The sequence below is a fragment of the Sitodiplosis mosellana genome, unplaced genomic scaffold (genome assembly GCF_009176505.1).
Source record: "Sitodiplosis mosellana isolate CC-2019 unplaced genomic scaffold, AAFC_SMos_1.0 Smas_scaffold_6062, whole genome shotgun sequence".
In the NCBI taxonomy this organism is placed as follows: Eukaryota; Metazoa; Arthropoda; class Insecta; order Diptera; family Cecidomyiidae; genus Sitodiplosis; species Sitodiplosis mosellana.
In genome coordinates, this window is record NW_022601303.1 from 565,099 (window position 1) to 580,445 (window position 15,347).

General features: G+C 37.1%; 2 protein-coding genes across 2 annotated transcripts; both read right to left on the minus strand.

Annotated features, from left to right (window-relative positions):
* Nucleotides 1-4,605: 4,605 nt before the first annotated feature.
* LOC129573317 (zinc finger protein 155-like) lies at nucleotides 4,606-9,794 on the minus strand. The gene is made up of 3 exons (XM_055453711.1): nucleotides 9,672-9,794; nucleotides 9,091-9,444; nucleotides 4,606-6,045 (listed from the first exon to the last, which is right to left on the minus strand). The coding sequence occupies exons 1-3, from the start codon at nucleotides 9,792-9,794 to the stop codon at nucleotides 4,675-4,677; spliced, it is 1,848 nt and encodes a 615-aa protein (XP_055309686.1). The 3' UTR covers nucleotides 4,606-4,674.
* A 1,535-nt stretch (nucleotides 9,795-11,329) lies between these two features.
* On the minus strand, nucleotides 11,330-12,685 carry LOC129573318 (zinc finger protein 157-like). Its single transcript, XM_055453712.1, has one exon. The coding sequence runs from the start codon at nucleotides 12,683-12,685 to the stop codon at nucleotides 11,330-11,332; it is 1,356 nt and encodes a 451-aa protein (XP_055309687.1).
* Nucleotides 12,686-15,347: the final 2,662 nt, after the last annotated feature.

Consider the following 15,347-nt stretch of genomic DNA (forward strand, 5'->3'; position numbering starts at 1 on the left):
CATTTTTGACACTTTTAAACAATGGATTTGATTGTTCTATGATTTATGTCAATCGCATTTCCTGACTAAACTATGAGGAATCCAGGATTATGAATATTTTTTTAATTATCTATGGCCAAAAATCAACCAAGTACCAGTACTCCCAGGCCTAGGAAAAATTAATGCATCAGAGGGTTAAGAGCTCATTTCAAAAATATCGGTTAAATGCATGCGAAATTTTTCTGTTCTACAAATTCTAATTTGTTGAAATAAATATCCTGACTAAATAAAGGTTTTGTTCTATGAAAATAATGATCGTCCGGGTTCGAATTAAGAATCTGTGATAGTTGAGAAAATCGCATGGAAGTTGTGGAATTTTGAATTCTCCGGCTAACATCCATTGCCATTTGTCCAAAGTAAATGAGTTTCACAAAATATTTGTTGAATTGTTACAACGAAACAGAACGAATGGCCGAACATTAACAGCTTGGAAAAGACGAACAGTTTGGTGTCTGCATTCTGAATGATAGAAACATTTAATTGTCAAATAATAACCGACTCATTCGTTGTGTTTATGTTGAAATGAAAATCCTAAACAAATTAGTATAGCAGAACTATGCATGTCTCGCGAATGCAACAAATGCTAGTTTAAACTCTGGCCCAACAAATAATTAAATGATTTAGAATTAATTTTAATCGATTCATGGTACATCACATTATTAATCACAGTCAGTTAACCACTTAGTTTACTGATATTTCTGAAAAATGCCACGGTTTCGCAAAATAAAATCGAATTGAGGCTGACGATATTGAATTGATTATGCTTTTATGAGGGAAAAGTATGTGGATTGAATTCATTTTAGCTCGTATGAACAACTGAAATTGCACAGAATCACTTTAAGTCATTCATTCATCTATCTGTTGTTATTGTCCAATCGATGCAAAATAGCTGGATGATGTTTCTTAAAGTGTCGGCAAAGAATGGCGCAAATGGACAATTAAAAAGAAATCAACTCAGATCGAACATCTAAACAATGTGAGCCATGAATGATATGCTTTAAAGCTGAAACTTTGTAATTAACACTTACAAACTTGATTACAATGCAGAGTGGCTTTCGCCAAGAGGACACATTTTCGAAAAACATTCGTTACTTTCGCTGTCCAAGAAAATCGTTCCAAAAGTAGAGTCAGAAATAAAATGCAACATTCTTTTGTCTCTTTTTCTTTTTATTCCGTTTCAATGGTTGGGTTCGTTCAAAATGGGAGCAAATCTAAAGCGATAGTTATGAATTTCTATGTTGGAAAACTAAGATTCAAGGCCTTTCGTGTGAGAGTTATTTTTACGTATATTCAAGCTGTTTATATGCAAGAATAATAAAATATTGGTTTTAAGCTTGACTGCGACTTAGAAAATCTATGGAATGCATGATTTATTTCTTCTTCAAGCCATGAACTGCTTTCATGTGGTGATCGGCATGACCTTTCTGGATAAAGCTAGCTGCACACACCTTGCATTGAAATCGCTCTCCGGTGTGATCTTTTCGCATGTGAATCTTCAAATGTTGCTTGTGTTGACGATGTTCTTTGCACAAATGGCATTGATACTGGCGGTGGCGACAGCTATCTTCATGAATTTCTTTTGTATCCTCGGTTGTGTATCCTCCGAAGCATTTGGAGCAGTGGAATGGGAACCGGTTGCTGTGTGTTGATGACAAATGACGATTTAAATAAATCTGTTGAACAAATTGTTTGCTGCAAAATTCACATTCGATCGATCGTTTTGCTCCATGTTTTGATTGCATGTGCCGCTTCAATGTATTCTTGTGGATAGTTTTGTAATGACATTGATTGCATGCAAAACGACTTCGTTGGCAGCACGTTTCGTGTTTTTGCTTATCTTCTGGAGCGGCAAATCGTCGACCACATTTGGAACAAGCATTCGGCAGTTCATCCTTGTGAGCCATTGAATGAATTCGGAGATGAGTGTTAGTTGTGAAAGACTTGAAACAGATTGAGCACACGAACGGCCGATCTCCGATGTGTGTCCGCATATGCAATGTCAAACTGGATCTCGCCACAGTGTGATATCCGCAAATATCGCATTCGAATTGCTGGGGACTGCATAGTCTTTCATGATCGATCTTGTCCGATTCGCGTTCAAATCTTTTATAACATTTTGAACAACGAAACTGAGGCTTTGGGTCATGTGTTTGCTTATGACGATACAAAGTACCTTTCTGTGCAAAGGACTTCAAACAAACATCACACTGAAATGGCTTCTCTCCAGTGTGAGTTCGCAAGTGTACTTTGAGGTTAGATTTGTCACGTGCCAAATGATTGCATACATGGCATTTGTGCTTCTTTTGCTTTTTGGTCGCTTGATTCCTGGGAACCGTTCGTTTGTTTTGCCTTCTGGAGCTTCCACTCCGTTTTCTCTCGCTGTCGACTGGTTTCGGTGGTTGATCATCGATTGCGTTACTCATGGGCTCTTCGTTGTCATCATTATTGACAGCATGGCTCTCATTCGATTTTTTACGATGTGCCCTCTCGTTCTTTTCCTTGACCGTCTTTTCTTCTTCTTCTTCTTTGATTTCATCCTTTAACACATCGAAGTCATAGTCAAAATCGAACGGTCTATCGTAATTCGCATGATATCTTCCATCAACGCTCGGCCGTGGTATGTTCATGACACTTTCATCGCCGTCGTTGGTGGGCTCTTCTTTAATACCAGGCTCTTGCTTAACTTCAGTCTTTGCATATTTCGACTTGCGCTTGCAGCGTCCACCAGAAATACTTTTGAATAGGTTCATTCTCTGTTTGGTAAAACAAAAATTAAACATGGATAAATTGATCGACTTCATACAAAACACGTGTTTGCCGCGTGTGTGACTAAGAAAAACTACACACTAAATGCACACTTCTGTTTTATGCTGTTTTTTCACAATTTTCATGAAAAGCCCAATTCAGATGCCACTTCCGAAACAAAATCAAAAATTCCAAGCCCAACATCGAAATAAATAAGAAAAAATGTTTAACACTTACGTCGTGAAATGTTCTGTCGATGCCTTTTTTCTCGCTGAACGTGGAATTGATTTTTTCTGCGTATCGTCTTTCAATATGTCTGCCCCACTCTGTGACTCATTGAAAAATGTCAAGCTCAGCTTATCCTACGGCATTGATACTGCGATGCAAATGTTTGCTATATGTGCTGATGACATTTGATTAAGTTGACAGAGTCGCCCAATGTCAACTAGTAGCTGTCTTTTGAGCAAATTCGTTGAGTTCAATTGAAAAATGTCGGTTAAATTCATGCGTTACTGATATTTTACCAAATCAAATGTTGAGCACGACTTCCATGAATTTAGGATCATTCGAATTACAAATCTGGGATAATCGTGTAATGTTCAATGGACAACAGACATCCGAGTAGAGAAATGCCGCAAATATTTACTGTCCAATTGCAGAAAATAAATGAATTACTAAATATTTGTTGATTCTTCGACAATGAAATAGAATACAATCTCAAAGATCGCAGTCGATGTGAATTGAAAAGGAAAAGAGGCATTTTGGTTCTTGTATTCCGTTGAACACTCAAACATTGTGTTTTAAACCAACTATTAAAAAAGTTGGCGTTGAAAAATCAAAGATTTCAACGTACGGTACCGGAATTACACATCAAAAGTTGATGTAAAGAAATTCAGTAAAATATGTCAGAGGGATCGCATGGTTCTAAATTGTTTATGATTATTTATAGAGGAAATTCCTGTGTGCCACTCATTGGCAGTGTCTCTGATCGGGAGATTTCTATCTAACAAAAACACACAGTTGTGAGATAGCAACAATTTCATACGTTCGTTTATTTACATTTGAACAAATTCGTATCTAAGATCATCTATTGTTCATGTCTCGCGATAGCGAATGTGATAAATTCATTTAAATGTTATAAAAATCTAATTGGAATCATATTGGGTTTTCTTGTATTTCTCACATCGCACTGAAAGTACTGCATTATTGGGTACATTTGATTGCGATGAACATCGAATGTGAGAGTGATATGCATGTATGAGTTATGTGATCAAATGTGATTCGAAATTATTTGCAGAGTAGCGACTAACTTCTTCGTTGACAATCCTGAAAAATGCTACAGTTTAGCAGAAGAAAATTGCATCAAGGCTACTGAGATTGAATTTATCATGCGTTTATACTGAAAAAGTAAGCCAATTGAAATGATGCAAAAATTGTGTTTGGAAATCAATTTAAACCGAATATTCCAATATTGGATACTTTGAACAATATCACACTTTGAAATTGTAAAATCACCAATAAAATATACAAACTCGATTAGAACGCAACGTAGTGGATTTTGTTGATAAAATAATTCTGACAACAGAGCTTTTGTTTCTTTCGTTACCTAAGAAGAATTTTCTGCAAAAGCTATTTCCAAAATAAACACAAAACACTCTTCTCTTTTTGTTCCAATTTATTTCAGTTTTATTTCATTCAAAATGGAGGTTAAATCTAAGGTGCTATCCATGAATTTATGTCAGTTAAAAATGCAAAATTTCAAGTTCAAATGACTAAAACAAAGGTTTTTCAAGTGTATAAAATAAATGTTAGTTTGTCTATTCAGAAAAAGTATACTATTGTTACTACTTTGAAAGTAGTACTTTCTAATAAATCCATGGAGTGCGTGACTTATATCTTCTTCAAACGGTGAACTGCTTTCATGTGTTGATCGGCATTACTTTTACTGGTAAAGCTTGCTGCACACACCTTGCATTGAATCCGCTCTCCGGTGTGATCTTTTCGCATGTGATACATCAAAGATGCTTTGTCTCGACGATGATCTTTGCACAAATGGCATTGATACTGACGGTAGCCACAGCTATCTTCATGGGCAATTTTTCCGTCTTCGCTTGCGTATCCTCCGAAGCATTTGGAGCATTGGAATGGGAATTGATCGCGATGTGTTGATGACAAATGTTGATTTAATTTAATCTGTTCAACGAATGGTTTTCCACAAATTTCACATTCGATCGATCTTTTGGCTCCGTGTTTTGATTGCATGTGCCGCTTCAATGAATCCTTACGCACAGCTTTGTACTGACACTGATTACATGCCAAAACACTTCGTTGGCAGCGAGTTTCGTGTGATTGCTTATGTTCAGGAGTGGCAAATCGTCGACCACATTTGGAACAAGCATTCGGCAGTTCATCGATGTGGGTCATTGAATGACTTTGGAGACGAGCGTTGGTTGTAAACGACTTGAAACAAATTGAGCACTCGAACGGCTTTACTCCGCTGTGAGTCTGCATATGAACTGTCAAATGTGATTTGTTGATCGTTCTATATCCGCAAATATCGCATTCGAATCGAAGAGGATCGCATAACTTTTCATGATTGATCTGATCGGATTCATGCTCAAATCGTTGATAACATTTCGAACAACGAAACTGAGGTTTCGGGCCATGCGTTTCTTTATGAGTGTTCAGATCACCTTTTCGTGCAAAGGACTTTGAACAAACATCACACTGAAACGGCTTTTTTCCAGTGTGAATTCGCAAGTGTACTTTGAGGTCAAACTTTCTATTTGCCAAATAATTGCACACATGACATTTGTGCTTCTTTTGCTTTTTGGCCGCTTGGTTCCTGGGAATCGTTCGTTTGTTTCGTCTTTTGGAGCTTCTATTCCGTTTCGTCCCGCTGCTGACTGGTTGCGGTGGCTGAATATCGACTGCGTCATCCATGTGCTCTTCGTTGTCATCATTGTTTGCGGCAGCGCTGTCATTCGATCGTTCACGAGGTGCCGAGTCCTTTTCTGTGCCCGTCTCTTCTCCCTCACATTTTATTTCATCCTTTACCTCATCGAAGTCATAGTCAAAATCGAACGGCCCATCATAATTCACACGATATCTTCCACCAACTCTCGGCCGTGGTATGTTCATGACAGCGTCACCGTCGTTGGGCTCTTCCTTAAAACCAGGCTCTTGCTTGATTTCAACCTTTGCGGATTTCGACTTGCGCTTGCAGCGTCCACGAGAAACACTCTTGAATGGGTTCATGTTCTATTGAATTAAAAAAAAACATTGAAAATCAAAATTTAACAAATCAATCAACTCCTTCCAAAACACGTTTTGTCGCGTCTACAGCAAAGACGATAAAATGCGTACCAAAAGTTCACCTAAGCCATTGTTTAAGATTATTGGCTGTCAATTTTTATAAAAATCCGCTGAATTTATCAATTTTACGACTGAATTACAAAATTATTTACTCAAAGAATGGCATTTGAATAAATGAAAAATGTCCAACACTTACGGTTGTCGTCGCCTTTTTTCTGCTGAAAATTCTTTTTTCCACGTAACTTTCAGGATGTCTGCCTCAATCGGTGGCTGAAAGAACAATCTAGAACAACGTACAGTGTGTAAGCCACGACATCATTGCTAAAAGTCACACACTTGCAAATGTCCTATTTGTATTGGTGTGTTTCGTTGAGTTCTCAACGACTCAAAGTGACACTTCATCCCGATTCGTAGCTGTCAATTGCGCAAATTCATCGCTCATTTCAAAAATGTCGGTTAAATTCATGCAAAATTTGTTTCTACAATTTCCAATTTGTTGAAATAAATGTTTTGAAACGAAACGTTTTGTTCTTTGGAAATATGATCATTCTGCTATTCGAATCAGAAATCAGTGTTAATTGAGAAAATGACATTGAAGCTATGAAAATTTCGATTCTACCGATAAATGATATCGTCACTTGTCCGAAGAAGAAAGTATTCATTGTTACAAAGTATTCATTGAGTCGAAGCAAAGAAACCGAATGGATGGCTGGAAATTGACAGCAAAGTCGATTGAAACGACGGACATTTTGGTGCCTACATTTCGCATAATAGAGAGATGTTTATTGGTCAAACAATAACAAACTCATTCGGTGTGCTTTTGTTGAAATGTAAGCTTTGTATCGCAGAATCATACATGGATCGCGAACACAACAAGTGCTACTTTAGATTCTGGCTCAACAAATGCATTAAATTTAATCGAAATAATTTCATTTTGTTGATTAATAAAATTTTGAAGATCTGATCGAATTGAACCACTTGGATTTACTCTGTCTTTCTGCACAAAAGTTAGATGTGTGAGTCATGGTACATATGAGTATAGATTATGTGCAGAATACAACTGAGTTCGCAAACATATGTGTCAGTTGAACAAAATGCAGTCGAATTGAACCCATGAGAATGAATACCAGACTTAATTGCAATATTTACAAAAAGAGAATTTGAATAATTTTGCTGAAAAAAGGAACTAGAATTTGTCGCGCGCAAAAGAGAGTCATATTGCTGTTGTATTCGAGGCTGAACAAAGTCATAGTGCGACAGTACAAAGGGTCATATTTGCGTACGGGTCACATTTCGAAGTGCCCGAAGTGTACAACGTATTCAAATACTGTAGTGGTGAACATTTTGAATGAGTCTGTGATTCATTCTCAGTGGTTCAATTAAGGCTGATGAGATCGAATTCATCATGCATTTATGCTGGAAAATTGGGCAAATTCAATAAATGAAATTGCATAGAACCAGTCAGTGTCCATGAGAGAGAATTCAATCATCTTTTAATTCTTTTGTAATCGGAAGTCCCAAGAAAATTATGATATTTTCTCAACACTCGGCAAAAAATGAAGCAAATGGTCAGTTGATCTGAAATCAATTCAAATCAAGTATTAGGATACAATACAAAAGAAATCCGATTTGAATCCGAAACATTATCGTAAAAATTGACAAACTCAATTAAAGTGCAGAGTTGATTTCGTATCAACACATTTTCCAAGCACCATCTATTTCAATCTTTGATCAAGAAAATTACTGCAAAAATAAACACGAAAATAAAAGCCATCTCTTCTCTTTTTGTTTCAATTTATTTAAATCTAAGATGGTATCCATGAAATGTTTTGAAAAATATTGAATGTTACTTCGAAATGATTTCAAAAATTAAATTGGATTCAAAATGCTTCAAGTGTATGAAAGTGTAATCAATTTCCAGCCCAACTATTTGTTTTTAAATCTGAAAACTTATGTATATATGCGAGGCATGATGTACCACTTCTTCGAACGGTGAACTGTTTTCATGTGTTGGTTAGCATTACTTTCATTGGTGAAGCTTGCTGCACACACTTTGCATTGAAGCCGCTCTCCGGTGTGATCTTTTCGCATGTGGGCCTTCAAATGATGTTTGGAACGACGATGCTCTTTGCACAAATGGCATTGATACCGACGGTGGCGACAGCTATCTTCATGAACCTCTTTTACATCTTCGGTCGCGTATCCTCCGAAGCATTTGGAGCATTTGAGTGGGAACGGGTCGCTGTGTGTTGATGATAGATGTTGATTTAGTTTGATCTGTTGGACAAACTGTTTGCTGCAATTTTCACATTTGATCGACCGTTTAGCTCCGTGCATTGATTGCATGTGCCGCTTCAAGCTATGCTTGTGAACAGTTTTGTAATTGCACTGATTACAGGCGAAAAGACTTCGTTGGCAGCGCGTTTCGTGTGTTTGCTTATCTTCTGGTTTGGCGAATCGTCGACCACATTTCGAACAGGCATTCGGCAGTTCAACTTTGTGGGTCATCGAATGACTTCGGAGATTTGTGTTGGTTGAGAACGACTTGAAACAAATCGAGCACTCGAACGGCTTTGCTTCGCTGTGAATCCGCATATGAACTGTCAAATGTGGCTTTTGAATTGTTCTGTATCCGCATATATCGCATTCGAATCGAAGAGGATCGCATAACTTTTCATGATTGATCTGATCGGATTCGTGCTCAAATCGTTGATAACATTTTGAACAACGAAACTGATGCTTCGAGCCATGCGTTTTCTTATGCTTGTTCAGATTACTTGTTTGTGCAAAGGACTTCAAGCAAACATCACACTGAAACGGCTTTTCTCCAGTGTGAGATCGCAAATGTCTTATGAGTTCAGCCTTGCAACGTGCCAAAAGATTGCACACATGGCATTTGTGCTTCTTTTGCTTTTTGGCCGCTTCATTCCTGGGAATCGTTCGTTTGTTCCGTCTTTTGGAGCTTCCATTCCGTTTCTTCCCGCTGCTGACCGGTTGCGGTGGTTGAATATCGACTGCGTCACCCATGTGCTCTTCGTTGTCATCATAGTTGGCGGCACTCTCATTCGATCGTTCACATGGTGTCGTGTCCTTCTCTTTGCCCGTCTCTTCTTCTTCACATTTGATTTCATCTTTAACCTCATCGAAGTCATCAGCAAAATCAACCGGTCCTTCGTAATCCGCACGATATGTGTCATCAACTCGCTGCCGTGGTATATCAATGACATAATCGCCGTCGTTGGTGACCTCTTCTTTAATACCAAGCTCTTGCTTAACTTCAGTCTTTGCATATTTTGACTTGCGCTTGCAGCGTCCACCAGAAATACTTTTGAATAGGTTCATTGTCTGTTTGGTAGAACATAGAAAATCAAAAATGAATTAATTGATCGACTTCATACAAAACACGTGTTTGCCACGCGTGTGTGATAACTACACACCAAATGCACACTTATGGTTTATGCTGTTTTTTCACAATTTTCATGAAAAACCTAATTCGTATGCCACTTTGGAAACAAAATGGAAAATTCCAAGCCCAACATCGAAACAAATAATAAAAAATGTTCAACACTTACGTCGTTAAATGTTCTGTCGATGCCTTTTTTTCTCGTTGAACGTGGAATTGATTTTTTCTGCGTATCGTCTTTCAATATGTCTGCCCCACTCTGTGACTCATTGAAAAATGGCAACCTCAGCATATCCTATGGCATTGATAATGCGAGGCAAATGTTTGCTATATGTGCTGATGACATTTCATTATTTCGTTAAGTTGACAGTGTCGCCACATGTCAATTAGAAGCTCACTTTTGAGCAAATTCGTTGAGTTCAATTCAAAAATGTCGGTTAAAATTCATGCGTTACTGATGATATTTTATCAAATCAAATGTTGAGCTCGGTTTTTATGAATTTAGGATCATTCGAATTACAAATCTGGGATAATCGTGTAATGTTCAATGGACAACAGACATCGAAGTAGAGAAATGCCGCAAATATTTACTGTCCAATTGCAGAAAATAAATGAATTACTAAATATTTGTTGATTCTTCGACAATGAAATAGAATACAATCTCAAAGATCGCAGTCGATGTGAATTGAAAAGGAAAAGAGGCATTTTGATTCTTGTATTCCGTTCAACACTCAAGCATTGTGTTTGAATAAAGCAACTATGAAAAAAATTGGCGTTGACAAATCAAAGATTCCAACGTACGGTATCGGAATTGCGCATCGAAAGTTGATATAACGAAATTTAGTAGAATATGTCAGAGAAATCGCATGGTTCTAATTTTTTTATGATTATTCATAAGAGAAATGCATGTGTGCCACTACATTGGGAGTGTCTCTGATCGGGAGATTTCTCTGTAACAAAAACACACAGTTGTGAGATAGCAACAATTTCATTCGTTAGTTTTTGTTCATTTATTTACATTTGAACAAATTCGTATCTTAGATTGTCTATTGTTCATGTCTCGCGATCGCGAATGTGATAAACTCATTTAAATGTTATGAAAATCCAATTGGAATTGTATTGGGTTTCCTTATATTTCTCACATCGCACTGAAAGTACTGCATTATTGCGCACATTTGTTTGAGCTGAACATCGAATGTGAGAGTGATATGCATGCATGAGCTATGTGATCAAATGTGATTCGAAATTATTTGCTGAGTAGAGACTAACTTATTCGTTGACAATCTTGAAAAATGCTACAGTTCAGCAGAAGAAAATTGCATCAAGGCTATTGGAGATTGAATTTATCATGCGTTTATACTGAAAAAGTAAGCTAATTGAACTGATGCCCAAAGGTATTTGAGAATCAATTAAAACCAAACATTCCAATATTGGATATTTTGAACAAGTTTTGTCACACTTTGAAATTGTAAAATCATCAGAAAAATATACAAACTCAATTCGAACGCAACGTAGTGGATTTTGTTGATAAAACACTTTTGCCAACAGAGCTTTTGTTTCTTTCGTTAGCTAAAAAGAATTTTCTGCAAAAAAAATTTCGAAATGACAACACTCTTCTCTCTTTGTTTCAATTTATTTCAGTTTTATTTCATTCAAAATAGAGGTTAATTCTAAGGTGCTTTCCATGAATTTGTGCCAGTTAAAAATGCAAAATTTCAAGTTCAAATAACGGAAGCAAAGGTTTTTCAAGTGTATAAAATAAAAGTTAATGTGTCTATTCAGGAAAATTATAATCACTACTTTCTAATAAATTCATGGAGTGATGACTTATTTCTTTACCAAATGATGGACTGTCTTCATGTGTCGATCGGCATAACCTTTCTGGACAAAACTGACTGCACACACTTCGCATTGAATGCGCTCTCCGGTGTGGTCTTTTCGCATGTGTGTCTTCAATTTTTGTTTGTATCGACGTGGCTCTTTGCACAAATGGCATTGATACCGGCGGTGGCCACAGATGTCTTCATGAACCTCTTTCGCATCTTCGGTTGCGTATCCTCCGAAGCACTTGGAGCATTGGAATGGGAATTGATCGCTGTGTGCCGATGACAAATGACGATTTAAATCCATCCATTTGACAAATGGTTCGCTGCAAATTCCACATTCTATCGATCGTTTTGCTCCGTGCATTGATTGCATGTGCGGCTTCAAGCTATGCTTGTGAACGGTTTTGTAATGACACTGATTACATGCGAAAAGGCTTCGTTGGCAGCGCGTTTCGTGAGTTTGCTTATCTTCCGGAGTGGCAAATCGTCGGCCACATTTTGAACATTCATTTGGCGGTCCATTGATGTGAGTCATTGAATGACTTCGGAGAGCAGAGTTGATTGCAAAAGATTTGAAACAAATTGAGCACTCGAACGGCTTTACTCCGCTGTGAGTACGCATATGAACTGTCAAACTGGATTTCACCACAGTGTGATATCCGCAAAAATCGTATTCAAATTGCTGGGGATTGCATAGTCTTTCATGGTCAATCTTGTCTGATTCTTGTTCAAATCCTTGTTTACATTTTGCGCAACGAAATTGGCCATGCGTTTTCTTATGCTCGTTCAGAGCATCTTTTCGTGCAAAAGTCTTCGAACAAACATCACACTGAAACGGCTTTTCTCCAGTGTGAGTTCGCAAGTGTCTTATGAGTTCAGACTTGTCACGTGCTAAATGATTGCACACATGACATTTGTGCTTCTTTGACATTTTGGCCGCTCGATTCCTGGGAATCGTTCGTTTGTTTCGTCGTTCGGAGCTTTCATTCTGTTTCTTCCCGATGCCGACTGGTGTGTGTGGTTGACCATCCATTACGCCACTCATAGGCTCTTCGTTTTCATCATCGCTGGCGGCACTTTCATCCGATCGTTCACATGATGTAGAGTCTTTGTCTTTACCTGCCTTTTCTTCCTCGCATTTGGTTTCATCTTTGATCTGATCGAAGTCATAGTCAAAGTCGAGCGGTATTTCGTAATTCACTCGATATCTTCCATCAACTCGCGGCCGTGGTATGTCCATGACATCGTCAGCGCGATTGGGTTCTTCTTTAATACCAGGCTCTTGCTTGACTTCGACCTTTGCCGACTTTGTCTTGCGCTTGCAACTCCCACCAGAAACACCTTTGAATGGGTTCATTTCCTAATGAAACCGAAAAAAGAATGTCAAAAATCAATAAACCACGCTTGAAATCAAATATCAGTAACTCGATAAATAAGAAAAATAATTTATTCAAATGTGACTTGACGCGTCCAAGCAAAGAAAAAGTACGCACAACATGTGCATTTGCTCGAAAGTTGGGTTATGTTTTACCAAATTTCATGTGCATCTATTGATTTTCAGGATTTTTCACTTTTTCGACCGAATCACAAAGTTATACACTCAGAAAATGACATCCGAATAATTAAAAATGTCTAGCACTTACGTTTATCGTAGCTTTTTTTTCTTCTGAATTTTTTTTTTTTCTTGTATCTTCCAATATGTCTGCTTAGCTCGGTAGTTGTTTGAACAATGTCGAAATCAGAACAACGCACAGTCTGTAAGCTACGGCCTCGATGCCTGAAAGTCACACACTTGCAAGCGTGCTATTTGTATTGGTGTATTTCGTTAAGTTCTCATTTCTCAACGACGCCAAGGACACACACTTCATCTCCATTGGTAGCTGTCAATTGAGCAAATTCAGAGCTCAATTCAAAAATATCGATTGAAATCATGAACAATTAATTATTCTGTTTCAAATTCCAATTTATTCAATAAATATATTTTGAAACTAAACGGTTCGGTTTTATCAGCATTTGTTTTGTTCTAATATGAAAACAAAATTTAATTTATTTTTGTATTATTCATCTGCCATTTGAATTGAGAATGCTTGATGATTGAGCAACTGACTAAAATTGATTAAATTAGAGACATTTTAAATTCAACCACTAATATTTATCCGAGGAAAATGAATTCTCCTGAATATTTATTGAGTCACAGCATAGAAATGGAATGCATTGACCGAAGAATAAAATCAAACGACAAACTTGATGATTCCTGTATAATGCTGATAAGAGACAAGTAGTCGGTGAAGCAATAACACGTAAGTACATTCGAAACAAAAAATTGTGCCTGTCCGGCTATTGCAATGGAATTTCAATAGTCTTCAAACAGAAGAAATATTGTTTGATTTCAACTGCAATTTCTCTTCATTTCTTTTCTAAACTGCGGAACGACATGGTAGAATGCATATCACGTATGTATTGTATTTGCATCCGGTACAAGAATTGACTTTGATTTAGTTTTTCATATGACGGTCTAAACGATGCAAAAAGCTTTAGAAAAATTACCAGAAATGAAACACAAACAAATGAACACAACTAGCTCACATTTTTACGTATGCATGCAGCATCATCATTTTCTGTTCCAATACTAAAACAAGGAATCGATTTCTTAGGTCTTTTTTTATTAAGAATGCTTGTATTTGCAAACATGCATTGAATTTGCCAACATTTACGAAGTGTTATATCAACGAAAAATATTCATATTTGAATTTGGTGCTTTGTCCCTGGAAAACATGGAACACGTATTCGATGGGTTAAAAAGCAAACTTTTTGAGCTGCAACGTTATTTTATTTTTATTCAACAATTTGAAGCGATTAAAATTTCTCACAAACAATTCTCTTTCTCTTTTTTTTTCAAGAAAAAATTATTTCACGTTCTGTAGAAAATGTAATAGGCCAAAGTTGTTTGATTCCAATCAGCAAACTCTAACACATCTTCCATTGTAATATTTTTTACATGGTGGACATTCTTCCACTCCGACATGACCCACTAGAGGAACTATAATGTTAACTTTTTCTGTAACTGGTTGACGTCTCCCTGGAATCCAAATAAATGTTGTAATTTATCACATATATTCAAAGCTCAATTTCAGACCTGGAAGTTGCTCGCCGGGGACGGAATAAAAAATTCTGTTGTTGTATTGTGGCACGGGCAAATTTTGTAAGACGTAATTATTAGGATACCATCCTCGATTGTACTGAGCTTCACTCAGGGCACACTCGAAAGCGATCATCAGTGTAAGAACCAATAGAATGCTTATGATTTTCGTCCCAGACACCATTTTGTTGTCTTGTTTTCGACGCAATTAACTTTCAAAAAGCTTGATAAGCACTCTGACACTCTATTTTATTCCGCGATTGTATGAGCTTTCAGCGCACTAAATAGCAATGTTACAAATTGGACACCAGTGTTTGTACAACAAAATGAATGTTCTTATTTTCAACGTGCAATTCTAGTGAATGATTTATGATCGACTGACAGCGAGTTCCAAACATAGCCCCTATTTAAAGCAAACCACTTTCCAATTAAAATTTCTTGACAATAATGGGGTAGGATACATAGCACAAGTCTAAACGTTGCATTATTCCTTTGTATGATTGACCACAATAAACTCGTTCGATGCAAGATGCAAGCTCGGGCGACTTTTTCTGGTTACTGATTTCACACGTGTTGCACAAGCCAATTCATGTTGAAACTTGAAATACTGTCTACTCATGCGATTAGTATTTTTTGTTGTTGTAATAACGACAATTGTAATACTCGAAGACAACGTAAATGCGTTCGTTCAATTACTTGTGAACTATAAAGGATCCATGGCGGATCTCACCCTTGAACAAACCGTGTTTTTTATGATTTTTCATAAAAAGTGTAAGTTTTGAGTCAAAATACGGATTTTCTTAGAATTCCACAAAGAGTGTAAAGTTGCTGTATCGGTAGAAAGAATACATTAAATGAGTTATAACCAGTTCAGTCGATT

What these genes read in the sequence shown, in the direction of transcription:
- LOC129573317 (XM_055453711.1), bottom strand. Translation starts at nt 9,794, where the DNA reads ATGCTGAGGTTGCCATTTTTCAATGAGTCACAGAGTGGGGCAGACATA. An exon ending in TCGACAGAACATTTAACGAC is followed by an intron (nt 9,445 to 9,671) that starts GTAAGTGTTGAA and finishes TCTACCAAACAG; the next exon opens with ACAATGAACCTATTCAAAAG. An exon ending in ATATTCAACCACCGCAACCG is followed by an intron (nt 6,046 to 9,090) that starts GTCAGCAGCGGG and finishes TTAATTCAATAG; the next exon opens with AACATGAACCCATTCAAGAG.
- LOC129573318 (XM_055453712.1), bottom strand. Translation starts at nt 12,685, where the DNA reads ATGAACCCATTCAAAGGTGTTTCTGGTGGGAGTTGCAAGCGCAAGACA.